The following is a 14,911-nucleotide window of genomic DNA, read 5'->3' on the forward strand; positions in this document are numbered from 1 at the left end:
CCAGGTCCCACACATTTGTTTTTATACATGTATTTCATTGACTCCTTGAAATCAGAGCAATTATTTTCAACTGTTTGTTCTGGCATAAAAGAAACTCAAAATTTCATAGCCTCCAAAATATGTTATTCTTCGTCTTCATTTTTGGATCAGTTTTTAAATTAAGAGATGTAATGTGAACTGTTTATGGTCTTATTAAACATTTTAAAATAAAAGTGTTTCATTTGCAGCCCATTTCTTGGTCTTTTGTAACAGAGTTGCATTGACTATTTATAGCTGCAAAAATTAATGAAGTATTCATTTCTTATTTTCTTAGAGATCTTGTTTTCATTTGTTTTGTTGGCAATTTTTCATTACACTGGAATATCAATGTAGCCTGTTTGAAAAGTAATTTAGGAAATGAAGTGTAGAATGATCAAAACTATAAAAAATGGCATCTCTAGGAAAGAAGAAAAGCTAATTACTCCAAGAAATTTGGTGAAATAATTATTTCATGCTTTTTATGTTAGCCTGTACCCAAAAACTCCATATCCAATATAATTATTTTTGTGTTTCTGAGTACTTTTTTGCATAAACTTTTATATTAAAACGTCATCTCATTTTTCTCCAACTTTTAAAACCTTTTCTGTAGAATAAAAATTATGTCTCTGTTCTCACCAGTCAGATTACTTAACTGTTAATTTTGCTTTTATATGAGAGAATATTTATTATTCACTTGAAGCTTTTCACTAGAATTTTTCTACCTGAGGGCTCAAACCATCAAGCAGCTTCTGATAAATTAAATTTTTATGTAAAATTGCAGCGTAGTTAAAATAATACACCATGAAATTCCTTATATTTTTGTGTTGAGTGATCTAATAATCCCCTCCACTCTGAGCCTGTTTTGCAAAGGTGATCATGTAAAAAATTCTGGAAAGTTATGAGGTAAGCCCTAACCTTTTCCTGGGAGGACAGGATAGTTCTTTTGTACTTGTGCTCTGGCTGCCTGGCCAAGCTGTAGGTTTGCCCTGGGGGAGGATTTGGTGACAGTCACAGTGACAGCATCATTCTCACCATGCTGTCCCAAAATGCAAATGATTCAGTATGAAAAGGGAAATGTGCTGGTTTAAATTGTTTAGTAACAGCAGCTGAAATTGCATTTCCTTTGAAGTTCATTAGTGTGTGTTGAGTGAAATACTTCTACGAGAATTTTACTGTGCCAGATACGTAGACTGACAAGGCTGTCTTTGCTAGAATCTCTCAGTTGCCTCAACAGCTGTAAAAATAAAAATACCGCTCACTGACTATTAAAACTCTTAGCAGCAAATCCTTCCAGACACTTTTTGCATGCTGAGCTCAACCAGAAGATGTTTTTACAAAACACTTAAATAAGTAATTAGAATGATAAGTGAGAAATGATGATCGAAACATCTAAAGTTTGATTACATTGGTAGCATATTTCTAGCTTTGTTATTAAAAGGTAGGGAGTAATTAGAAGTAGGTTAATCTTTACTGCAAATCTTAACAAATGTTTGTTGTGCAGAACAACTGCTCATTCATGCAGAAAAATGACCTGTGATCTGCAAACATTTTCACGTAAGAAAAATTTTATGCAGGCACTTCAGCTCTCTTGATTTCCCTTGGATTATTCAGCCATGTTATTGTACGTGTAGCAGTTTGCAGGATCATTTACTGAACAGATCAGTTAGTAATGCCAAGTAGCTAAAAAAAGCAAGAACGTTCATGGGCCTGGGAAATCATTCTAGGTCTGGGGCTTTGGGCATGCTTTTAGAAAATATGTGGGTCCTGCTGCAAATATTTGTAATTGCCACTTAAGAAAGTGCACAGGAAACTTGGAAAATACTATAGAATAACATAATTTGTAGTGACTTTGCTGTAAGGTGGTTTGCTGCTATATAGAAGAACAACTTCTGTTTGAATAATTTTGTCATATTCTACATATCAAACATAATTGCCTAGGAAAAAAATAGTATTTCTAGTATTTGTAGCAAAAAGGTGGGAAGTGATCATCTAGCGGATTGCAATTAATTATCAAAAACTTGACTTGCCAAAAGACATTCTTATGGTTCAGTTAAAGTAGCATATTCCATAACCTGGAAGTCATTCCACATCCTCTTGAGTTTGTGTGTCTTGTGCCTTTTATTTTATGCAGAAGAATTGTACTGGCTGCTGCACCTCATACCCCAAACAATTCAAATTATACATTTACCAGGAAGACTTTAATTCCTGTCTATGTGTTCTTCTGAGTTGAATATATTTCAATTCTAGTCCTAGATTCTTACTGAGTCAATTTTAAAAATGGTGTAGTATTTTCATAGGAAGTCTTTGACTTTTTGCATAAAACACAGAACTAGGTTGTGAAGAAATAAAAATTACTTTTTATTCATTTTCCTCCTTGTTGAAAAGATAATTATTTGACTTAAATAAAATTTTGGGCTTCTTTGTTTGTTTTTGTTTTTGGATGGGTTGTTATTTTTTGTTTTGTTTTGTTTGTTTTGTTTTGTGGGGTTTTTTGTTTGTTTGTTTTGTTTGGTACTGTAAATACATTGGGAATGCGGTGCTGATTTCTTTGTGCCGTTCTGACACCAAGACAACTCAGCCGACAGCTTCAAGTTAATGCTCTTGCTGTCAATGTTTGTTGGAGTGGTTCTGTAGTTAACTTGATAAGGAAAATTTGACAGACCATACCAGTTGTGTATTGGGTTATTAAAGATTGTTCCATTCATTTTTGAAGCTGGCTGAAATGAAATTCGAAAGCAAACTTCAGGCTGTGTATTAATTGTTCATTTTATGTTATAATGCTTTATCTTTTATCAAATAAATTTGACTTATTCCATAAATACTGTTTTATGTGATTTATTACTGCAAAGACAATATTTGCAGTTAATTGCTTTTTAATGGTAAGAAGGCAAATAATTACATAGAACAGACTTTTTCCCCTCCTAAATTTTTCTTTGTTTTATAATTACTGAAGTACTTTATAAGTAAAAGTATGATCTCTTTTGGCAATTACAAAATACATAATTTTAGCAGCTAACTATTTTTCTGTATTTGACAAGATATTAATTACATAAATTCAAATAATTGGTGATGAATAAAATGGATCATTATTAATCTGTGCTAAATTATAAATATATAGTCTTAAAGTGATTTGAAAAGGAGAAAAATATTTGATAGAAGTTAAAAGTTTACAACATACATCTGCAGAGTTCTCTGAGGAAAAATTGTGTCACGGTTGTAACTATCAGGAAAAGATTTATAAAAGTACTTTAAGACAAAAATGGCCAAGCTGTTGGAAAAAAATATTCCTCTAAAGAAAGACTATATAGATCACTCTCTATTCATATCTCAACTTGAGAACACCTCGTGGGTGCACTGTATAGTACTTATGTAGCTCATAGAAGTGACTGTTCATAGGAATGTGACATATATTTGTTGTCAAAGCAAATTGTGTTTAAAATGGGTAGCATTTGGTGCTTGCAGCTGTAAGGGAAAGTACTGTGCTACAGCTGAGAAACATATGAAAACTGAAGATACTTGACTTTTCTGTTATAGAAAGTAGATGTTTTATATAAGACATTATTTTAAAGCAAAAACCAAGGAAAAAGACGTATAGTCTTTGTTTAGTGTCAGCTTCATTGCGTGAAATCCACATTTTATAAAATGGGGCTTGATTGACAGTGTCTTTGGAAAGCTTCTTTTGAAAATCTAAGCCATGAGTTAAAAAACAGATTTTATTGTAAATGAGATTTCCATGTTCATTATTAACCTATAGGTTAATATAATTAACCTGTAGGTTTCAGCTTATTTTTACAATAATAGGTAATTTACAGTTGAAAATATGTATGTGGAAGTAAAATAGATCATATAGATGTAACAATCATGAAAAAAGTTATCTGAAATAAATTTTCTTAACTGTTTAAGCCCCACACTTTAGTTTATGGGAACAGCATGAATAAATCTGAATAAAAATCCAGAACAGAAAGTGAAACTCTGATGCAGGAAGTTTTCCCTCTGAAAAAGTCTTTAATTAAATATGTGGGTTTTTAAATTTTATAATTTTATATGAGATGGCAAAATTCAGAGTTCTAATTGACAGAACTCACCACAATTTAATTAAAATTTTGCAACCTGCAATTCATTTGCAAATGAATTCCTGGGTCTAAATTGTGTTTTTATTGTCAGCCAAAAAATGAGTTCTCCTGCATGAAGAATGTTCCTACAGTTTGCTTGTGTAATGGACTTCATGTTTAGTCTTCTTTTTATTATAATAGCTATAATATCAAAATAAACATCAAGAGCTCTATCTAGCTCTTTATATTCATATTAGCCTTGAATATAAACTTTTTGTTTATCATCCTTCAGAAAGTAAATTCCTGTACTGAAAAAGGAGTTGTAAAATCAGTGGTCTCATGTAGAAGCTATGTGGCATTCTAGTAGCTGTTAATTTTTGTGGTACTTGTAGTGTTGCAAAATAAGAATAGTGTGGGAGAGACTCTGAGGACATAAAATATTGCAGAAATAATTTATTTTTAAAGGAAAGCTTTCTCACTTAGGAAGTATCCTACACACAATAGAAATGAAAAATAATAATTAAAAACTCCTGTTTATGGATTTTAATCCATGCCAGCTATAGGGGAAAAATGAAATAGATTAAAAAAAATATAGAAATAAAGGAATTAGGACTATAATAGGGGGAAAGACTGAGTTTGAATTTGTCTGATTTGCTAGCTATGCATTAAATAGTCTCGTTTATCAGTACTTACTTACCAAAGTGTTTGCATTTGAAGGTCTGTTTACTGTGACTGTGGGATTGTAGACATTCCCTTCAGAGGAAGGACAGGCTGGAGCAAAAAAATCTCTTTTAACTGTCTTCTTCTTGCCCAGATGCCTGAAAGCACTTCCTCCAAACGGCAGATGAGATTGCTTTATTTTTCCATACATTGCAGATGGCTGAGTAATGTTTTCTTTCAGTAATGTCCAATAATGGACTTGATTTTTTACTTTTTTGTACAACTGTATATCTCTGTAAATATCTGCACTTCTCATTCCGAGATTTTTAAGAGTTTTTAACTCAGAAACCTGATTTAGCAATGAATACCTGTATCTATGATAAAAGTAAAATATGCTTTTAAATAAAGCTAAAAGAAACTTGGACAAATTTTCTCTATTAGCATACTGGGATATTGTAATCTGGGGAAATAGATTGAGTGTACCACATATTGGAGGATCCATTTCACATACAATTATGCAACATCCAACAAGTCCTTGGTTTTAACTCCTGTTCTAAAAAATCAAGGCATGTGATTGTTTTAAAGCATTGCATATGTGATACATTTGACTGATTGCTGTGAATTTCAAGAACAGATTTTTATTGGCACCTGTGCTCTTAAGTTGTTTTGAAAAGTCTTAATGAGAGTGTATTAAGCATCAAATGTTGAAATAGAATTATGTGACCAATTATATGCCTTTATATCTTAATATAATAATGTATTTTCCAGAAAGCTTTCAGTGAAAATCAGGCAAATGAAGGAAAATTGGCAAAGGTCATATTGAATAACTGAGGCCAGAATTTGGCCTCTGCAGTTAGGAAGCAGGGAAGAAGAACAGCAATTTAATGTTTTGTTGGATTGTTTTACATTAAAAAAAACTAGATAGATTGAACTAATAACCATAGCTGTTGGTTTCATAAACACTTTTCTAACAAAATAATAGTTTTTTACTTTAACTGAATTTTGGAGTTTATGGATATCCTGCTAATAGAGTATGACTTTTTCATACAGGTTTTCAAAACGAAACATTTTACACTGAACCAGAAATCCCATGCCTACTAATTTACTTCCAAAACCATTTAACTTTAAAGTTTTTTCCTAATATCTTTCCTGGAGAGATATCAGTTTGTTTAAACTGTCTGTCTTCTAGATAGTGGTCTGTGTTGGGCACTTGAAAACAGCCCTGCAGGGCTGGGAGCCTGTGGGTCTAGAATATACTTGCATGTTTTGGTGTAATGCAACTGACAGGTGGATTGGGCAGTCAGTTTTGGGATGGTCCAAAATCTATTGCCTTGTCTTATTGGTCATTTGCAACATGGGAATCAAGGTCGGTTTAGTATTAAAATTACCTTTGCCAGCAGGTCAGAGTAGGACATCATGATCTATCTCATGGACAGAAAAAGGACTTATTGCACTCTGCTTTCTGGGGTTTTGTAAAAATGTGAATCTTTTGCTTTGCAAAGAAAAGAGTGCCTGGAAATGTAGCTCAAAAATATTGCTTGCCTATATCTTTTACCTCAGACCTACTCAGACTGTGAAGTTTTATATGTGAATTAATGCACTAATAAGTGTAATTCATACTGTGTGCAATCACACAGCTTCTTGGACTTTTTACTTTGGTTCATTGTCCAGAAAAACCTGAGTGAAAGGTTGTGATCTCAGTGTGTTACCAGTACCTTCTATACTGCCAAATAGTGATGTATAGAAAGCACAGTAAGCGGAGTTAGGCTTCCATGGACTGCAAGGCAACGTGCATTCAAAACAGTTCATCAGTCTGAGAAAATACTTGGCACTCGTTTGTAGAAAAGCATTTTAACTTTTCGTTCAAGCATTTGTAGAAAAGCTTTTTAACTATTTTCCCTGTGGGGCTGGCAGAAAAGGACCGGTAGATAATACTTCATCTTCCATTTTGCTGAGCCAAGTACAGGGGAAGTTGGCCAGGATTTCTCAGTTGCTGCACTCCATAAAGGAGAGACCAGGAGGAGACGTGTTTTATCACTTCATTTGTCTGCTTTGGAAAGCAAATACCTATACTAAAGATATAGAGAGAAAAGGGAGCTGATAATTAGCATCAACATCAGTTTGGTCTGGCTAAGTTATTTCTACACCCACTTCTTGCAGATTTTTGTGGTCCATGCCATCATTCTGGTACTTGAGAATAAGAGGATGGAAACCCCACTATTTATTTGGTTATTAAGGCTGCTAATGTTACATATTTACAGGATACTTTCAAATTAATGTGGCATTTGTAATATTTTGGGCCATTCTTGGTCAAGTAATGAAACTCTCAGAGTCATTATCAAATCTGATCTCCAGGTAGAACACAAATTGTGAAGGGGTTGCGTAGAGCATGGATTTGACTCAAAGGTTGGAGATATGCAAATCCACTTACTTTTCCTAGCTGCTTAATGCTTAGATAGAGCCTTAATAATCTTAAGAGTTCAAAGAAATTTGAATATTATGTTCCTTTATCCAGCAAATAATATGCACTCTTAGCTTTTACAATTTTTCTATATGTTTAAAAGTGGCAGAGGAAAGAGACTCTTACTCCTTTGCTCCTAAAATATTTGTTTCTTGGCAGCAGTTGTCTGAATGTATAGCAGATGTACTAAATATAATCTGCCTATGATTTAATGCAGCACACATGCAGAGAATGAAAATAACATTAATACAATTTGTATTTTTAATAAGGACTTTTGTGCAAGAGGAAGCACTTTTCTGGTTATGACTACTTATTCAGTGATAAAAATAGAACTTTTGGGTTTCCAGGACTGTCTGTCTGGCAAAGTTCATGTGACCCCAGTTTGTGATGCAAGACTCCTGAAAAGAATGTCCTCACTAACGTTTATTCTGTATTTTTGTTAACAGGAGGAATGCTTTTTGAATTTAGAAGCTCCTATTGCAAGAGTATGTGGCTATGACACTCCCTTCCCTCACATCTTTGAGCCTTTCTACATCCCAGACAAATGGAAATGCTATGATGCTCTTAGAAGAATGATTAACTACTGAGCAGGAGTACAGGTGAGAAATAACAGCTTGTACTGACAGGTTACCTGCAAGGGTTCTGACAGGATTATTGCAAGGTTTGGGCCTATAGTACTACTTGTTTATTTAATGTATTTGTTTATAATTAAATTATTTATTTTATTTATTAGTTTATTTAATTATTTATAATAAGAATTGCCTCTGACAGCTTTGGGCCTTCAGTCTTAAAGGTGTCTGAATATTTTTGAGTACTGCCATTGAAATCAGTGTTTAAAATTAATTGCCTTGCTTAATCAATTTGAAAATTAAGTGTTTTTAATCTTGAGAAGTGTAAAGAGTATAAAAGTGAAGGGTGAAAGGAACACTTATGCAGAGAATATATTTTCATCTCTATTAGAATGCTCAGGAGTTACTTCATCGGCCAACCACAGTGTTAAATTTTATAATTTTTCACTCCTCAGGGTGGCCTGTAATCCTGCAACGTACAAATAACACTCAATTTACTCTGAATATTTACTCTCTATTGTAAACACACACAAACCATTGGAAATACGTGAAGCATCTGTAGTGTCTCACAGTTCTGTTGAAGTACTACTGTTTAATATTTATTATAAAAATAATTTTTCTTTATGGTCTTCAATGTAATTTGATCATGCTTGAAGATTTCTGTTTGCAGAGCACAGAGACTGTGAAGTAATACATATTACTGTGTCTGTTACTCACAGTCTGTAACATCTTTTTTTTTCATTATAGTATTATACTAAGTAACATTTGACTGTGGGGTGGGCTGACCAGGATTTAGAATTGTGTTGTGGAGGAACTTCTGGTGTATAATGACCAAAGTTTAACAGTTTAGAAAATGTGTTAACACAATGTATTCTGTGCTGCCGTTAACTGAACAGTCACCTAGTTTTTGAGATACAGTCTTGAGGGATCTTGCACATGGGAAATGAAAAGAAGAAAACAATAGAAGCTGTAATGGACAGGCAAGGGATTTTTAGCTGCTGACACCAAAGACAGGAGGGCCAAGGTGGGCCCTATATGAGGGGTGCCGTCTTCTTCTATTTTACTTCTACATTAAACTGGGAATTAAATTTAGAGCCATGGATAGAAGGTTACCAATACCATAATGGTAATTTCCTTTATATGCAGAGTTACTTTCAGGAGACTTTTTGGCATTTCACTCTGTTTGTTTCCCTCAATAGCAGACACTGGAGTTTCTGTATGAGAAATGGGATTGCCACCAGTGATGCAGTGTCTCCAAAAAAAATGTAGTTCTACTTTTCTCAAAAATCACTTGTTACTGATGTACCAGAGCATTTAGTAGAATCACAGAATATGCTGAATCAGAAGGGAGCCATGAGGATCATTGGGTCCAACTCCTGGCCCTGTGGAAGATGCCCCAAGAGTCCCATCAGGTGCCTGAGATTGTTGTCCAAATGCTTCTTGAACTTCTGTCACGCTTGGTGCTGTGATCACTTTTCTCAGGTGCCTGTTCCAGTGCCCAGCTACCCTCTGGCTGAAGAACCTTTTCCTGATATCCAGCCTAAACCTTCCCTGACTCAGCTTCATGCTGTTTCCTTTAGTCCTGCCTTATCATGAGAGTGAAGAGATCAGATCCTGCCTGCCCTTTCTTGTCCCCTCTCAAGGAAGCTGTAGCTGCAGTGAGGTCTCCCCTCAGTCTCCTCCAGGCTGAACAGACCCAGTGCCCTCAGCCGCTCCTCACACTCTTCCCCTCAAGGCCCCTCACCATCTTTGTTGCCCTCCTTGGACACTCTCTAATAGTTTAATGTCTTTCTTACATTGTGTGCCCAGAGCTGCCCCCAGCACTCGAGGTGAGGCTGCCCCAGAGCAGAGCAGAGCAGGACAATCCCCTCCCTTGCCTGGCTGTGGTGCAGTTCTTAGTGCACCTCATTTCCTTGGAATTAAAAGTAAAGCTGTTTTCCAACCTGTCATATTTTTTGTAGAATATGTAATCAGTGCTCTCCTTTTTATTACAGTTGTCCTTGCCTTTGATCTAGGTTGAAGCAAACTCATTAAAGATTTATTTGCTTTTTTGTTTGGCACATCTGTAACAAAGTCAGGATATCTTACCTAAGGAGAATGGTTTAGTTGTATCTGTTCCTTGAGGCGATTTCCTGGGTCATGCTAGCTTGCCTCTGTTTTGTTACTTTTCAGATGAAACCAAAGGACCAAATTCTGTTACCTCTGTAAGAAAAGGGAGACAAACTGAGGGCATTTGGTAGTTCGGACTTAGTTAATCCCCGTTCCTCTATAGGATTGTAAAGTGAGGGAGGTATGAGCTGAAAAAATGGGTTCTGAGATTGCATCAAATTTGTGCACAACCCAGTTTCGACACTAGAAATCCACACTAAACCTGGTCTAAAAAAATTGCCTGGATTTAGCATGTCAAGGAGCAGGTTTATTAGAGGTTGTCTGAAAAACAGTGTTACGACACAGAAAACTCTGCTTTCTGCTTTGTCTAACAACACATGCAGATTTTGGCGCCCATAGCACCATATATTTTGGTTGGTTTGACTAGATGTTACTGTCACAGAATGAGCTACTCAAGGTTTTCCTATGTTTTTCTATGAGAGAACATTAATGTGCCTTGTTGTAAGGCACATTTCAGGGGAGCATTCCCTTATTTTTCTGTCTGCTATTCATTGGTCTTACATACTTGACGCAGCAGTTGCAACAGATCTCCATTCTGCTGTCAACTCCACAGAGTCTGCCTGTAAGGTAGCTCACTTATGTTTCTAAGAAATTGAAGGATTGCTTTACATTTGCTTATTTTTGTACTCATGGTAACATTTGTTCCTTGCCATTGGTAGGGAGTGATGAAGTTATGCGTTCCAAACCATCTCACATGTTGTTCTAAGAAATGGTTTTACAATTTGTGTGGATTTGAGCACAGTCAGTCCTTTTGGATGTTAGAGGGGTTGGGCCCATTGTCCTATTGTTGGAGAGACAGGGCAGCTAGGAGTTCCCTGTGGTGAAGAGGGGTGTAGGGCTGGCTTTTGAGTTACAGAAATAGTCAAGCTGGTGTTGTGGTTTAACGCCAGCTGGCAACTCAACCCCACATTGCCTCTCTCATTTCCCCCCAGAGGCATAGGAGAGAGAGAACTGGAAGAGTAAAAAAATCTGTGTGCCGTGGTTAATAATTTCTAAAGTCAGCATTATTATCTTAATGTACATTTAGTTTTGTTCAGCCTATGCTGACAGCATCTCACACACAGGTAGTTGCTTATCTTGAGTTTGTCAGTACAGATGGATTTCCTGCGTAAAGACAGTGTTTGTTAATGTGTCCTGTGTACCTCAACAGCGAGGCAGGCAAGAGCAAAGTCTCTATCTTTCAGCAGCTTCTCAGTTATTAAAATTTGTAGCTATGTTAGGGATATGAGAAATAGCTTCCAGGTAGGCAGCTGTGTTCTAGATAACTCTCTGTAGTTGGAAAACAGATAAAGATTAAAAAAAGCAGTGAGATTGGGATGGATATGCGTTTCCTGGGTAAATGGAACAGTGTCTGGCTGTTTATTTGAGGAGGTAAAAAAAACCCTAAAAGAAGAAACAGAAGATAGCCCTGAAACCGAAGAAAATAGTTAAAAATTTTATAAAATATACTCTTGTTCACAAATATGTTGAAGGCTGACTGTAGAATAGAAATTGCAGGTATTTAAGTGCTTTTCTGTTATATTTTGCAGGTTTTACTACCACATTTGCATATTTTGTTTTCTTGTCAGATTCTGAATTTTAAAGTTGTTCCTTGCTTGGTTACAGTTTACCTCCATGACAGTGTGTGTGTTCATAGAGAGCCATTGTTACTGTTACAAACTTAGTCTCTAACAATGCAGGGTTATTGCACTGAACTTCATTGCAGAACTATTCTCTGAGAAATTTAATCTTGGTGCTTAAAGGGTAGGTGGTGTTAGGGGCTCTTAGGGGGCTGATTTAAATTTATTTTTCTTTCCAAGCATGCAGTTGAAATTGGTTGTGCTGGGAAACAGGAAGGGACCTGGAAAGTATTTTAGTTAGTAATTGTGTCTTCCTTGCACTTCTGGCTGTTTGGCAGGGCTTCATACAGGTTAGCTTGAGAACAGGACAACTGTACTTCCTCTCCCTGTTTGGTAAATAAGACATGAGAGACTGTGCAAGATCTTTTTAACCTGAGACTAACAACCAGTTTTTTTCAATAGATAAATCACAAGTGTGGCAGGCTAGACTGCCTGCTTAATAAGTGCTATCTGTAACCCACTAGAATAAACAACCTCCAGAAGCTTGAGCAGGACACAACATTCCTGGTTTATAATCTTTTCCTTCTGGATGACAAAAATCATCCAGGTGGTCAGTGAATCATGTCTTACTTACAACAAGTGAGTAGTCCACATAAAAGATATCACTCTACTAGAGCTATGAGTTAGACTGTTAGTATGGCTGCTGCAAATCTGTACTTGCATTCAGACATTGCTGAGATCTCATGCAAGATCAATAATGAAATTATCTTTAAAAAAAATCCCTGTAAACAGGGAAGGTGTTGACTGTAGTTTCTTTACCAGACCCCTCTTCTCTGTAATAGTAGAATGATAGTATATCTAGTAGAAAAAAATACAAAACATTTGCTTAACGTTCTAGAGTAGGAGGGAAGGTAGTTCATCATAAATTTCTTTGAGTAAATGGCAATAATTAGTGGTGTGTTGACTCTAGGTATCATTTGCAGCATTTCTAATTTCTGTGGGTCTACCCTAGAAGCTTTAAAGATATAAAATGGTATTTAATACAAAATCAGTAGGTAATTGGTAGTAATTTGTTTTCGTTCATACACCTTGAAGTTAAAGCATTATGAGTTTAAGAACTAAGATTACCCTGGAGTGTGCTGTCTATTTAATGTGCAGATATTAGTTTCAGTCTTCAGATTTATAATTTATTTTGTCATCTTTTTCTGCAGAGAGGAGAAAAACAACAGGGAAATACAGAAGCTACCTTCAAAACTCTTGACATTTTAATCAGATCTTTTGGGTTTGGAATTTACATAGCAGACTTTTCTTTTAACTCAGCTATCCTGAATGTTCATCTTGGCTATTCTTCAGCAAGTTCAAATTTTCCTTAATTATGAAATCAGTGATGGGCAGGTGATTGTTACAGTAAGTAATTTCAGATGTATTCAAAGATATTCCAGATGTTGAATGAAAATTGCACATTGCCATGCTTCACTAGGCTACATCTAGACTTCGCTGTGTAAATATTAGAAGCAGAATTTTATTCAATAAAACATGTTATGCTCATGTAGTCTCTTCGTTTTGCTATTGTTTTGGAAGAACCCAAAGAAGTTATTTGAATGTGACTGTTTTCAACACAATAAACCTTAGACAGCCAGACCAAGTTGTGTGATAGAGACCTGCTTTAACTGGTGGCATCAGTATTTTGCTTGTGTGGCTTCAGGCAAAATAGTGCCTAATACTGATTTCCCTTTCTGCAAGGGGAAGTCCGTTTTTCTTGAGAGGGGAGGAGAGCTTTTTTTGCTTTGTTGCTGTGAGTGAGAGGCTTAATTGGTACATCTTTGCTGCAATATCCTTCCTTCTAGAATTGGAATGTGTTTGCTACTAAGCAGCTGTGCAAAAAGCAATTCCTCTTCTTTTTGCCTGCTTTGCTCTCTGTACAAATCAGTCTCATGCTGCATTGCTTCTTACCGAATAGGGGAAGGACTGGGGGGGGTTGAGGAGATGGATGGCAGTAGCCAGATAATCACATTTCTATGATTATTCAGGGGGCTCTTTCTCAGAGAAAGAAGAATACCTTTGTACACAAACCTGCTCAGGACAATCCTCAAGGTGACAGGTGAAGCACACCAAGGAGGAACTTGAGGAAGATAACTTCACATTCGATATCAGTGGATCTATGGAAAGTGCTAAACTGTTATCTTTTCAGGTCCTACCATTTTGTGTAAGATTCTGTCTTCACAGTTGGTGCATTCCCTAAAGAATTCCACACCTGATAGTGAAGCTAGTTCTTAATGTATCCAATCAAAACGAGATTGTTGTCAAATCGTGTAAGTCTCCTGTAAATGCCATGTATAGAACTTGTTTATTGTCTGAAATAAGATAGGTGCATTACATACTTTATATTTTTTTTGCACTGGATGGAAGCTATTTTGGTCATATGAAGAAAAATGGTTTTAAAAATTATTTCTGTCTTTGTAAACATTAATAGATATTTTAATAACTGTCTCCTAAAAATGTACTGTTACTGTATTTCAAAGCATATAAAATAGGTGCAATTATAGTACTGCCTTAGTAAAATGTACTTTGGTAATTAATAGCCTTAATAAAATATACTTTGTATTTACAGTTTTCACATAAAAAAGTGATTTCTAATTTAGTGTAAAGATTAAGTTCAAGTTTCCTGTATTGAAATATGGAATAATATATTTCTTAATAAACATGTAGAAAATATTTGCTCTTAATGTGGACTGCTACAATCCGGTTGAGGGGCAGCTTTTGTGTTTTTGGTGACTGGTGTTGTGTCAGTTTTAATAATATAAAAAATTGTTCCTTTCTCCTCTGTTTTGGGTAATAGGATATTTTTCCCTGGCAAACATGGATTAATGTTCTAAAATAGGTGCTGCCTCCAAAAGCCTGCCTAGATGGCAGTATTCACTCACATAACCTGTGCTCAAGGATGGAGGCTGTTTAAGTGCGTGTTACGGAAAAATGACTTACAGTGCTTAACTGGATGGGAAGGTGTATGCTGGTACATACAAATAACTGTTTCTTATTAAGTTTCCTAATAATAAAATCCAAAGACAAGTCATATTTTCTGGGTTTTAACCACTTAGGTCTCCTAATTTTATTCTCAGATTTAACCTGGGCAATGACTGTTTCACTCTAAGTAACTCCTAAAGGAAAAATTGTGTCACTACTCCTTGCTGATAGTCCAGAAAATTAGTGAAGTATCTAGTCATGCTCATTTAACACCAATTGCTAGAAATACTTACAGTACAAAGCTTATTGCTGGGTCCTGAGTTCTTCACCGAAAGGGGTCTCAATATTGGAACAGCACCAAGGAAATAGGGGAGTCACCATCCCTGGAGGTTTTTAAAAGGTATGTAGCTTTGAAATTAGGAGTAGGGTTTAGTGGTGGACTTGGCTGTGCCAGGTTAA

General features: G+C 35.7%; 1 protein-coding gene across 2 annotated transcripts in view; it reads left to right on the top strand.

Annotated features, from left to right (window-relative positions):
* The window catches only part of BCKDHB (branched chain keto acid dehydrogenase E1 subunit beta), a 106,681-nt gene extending 92,367 nt beyond the window's left edge, over nucleotides 1-14,314 (top strand). Inside the window, exons 10-12 of one of the 2 annotated variants that reach the window (XR_014616084.1) lie at nucleotides 7,638-7,790; nucleotides 12,700-12,895; nucleotides 13,519-14,314. Coding sequence is in view for 1 of the 2 variants with exons in the window: in XM_084203703.1 (XP_084059829.1) it covers nucleotides 7,638-7,778 (141 nt within the window). In the remaining variant the exon portion in view is untranslated. Of the gene's footprint in view, nucleotides 1-7,637; nucleotides 7,791-12,699; nucleotides 13,037-13,518 lie in introns of those variants that run through there. The other variant, XM_084203703.1, reaches the window with a different exon arrangement.
* The last annotated feature ends 597 nt before the right edge of the window (nucleotides 14,315-14,911 follow it).

The sequence above is a fragment of the Fringilla coelebs genome (assembly GCF_963513975.1).
Source record: "Fringilla coelebs genome assembly, chromosome: 3".
Lineage (NCBI taxonomy): Eukaryota > Metazoa > Chordata > Aves > Passeriformes > Fringillidae > Fringilla > Fringilla coelebs.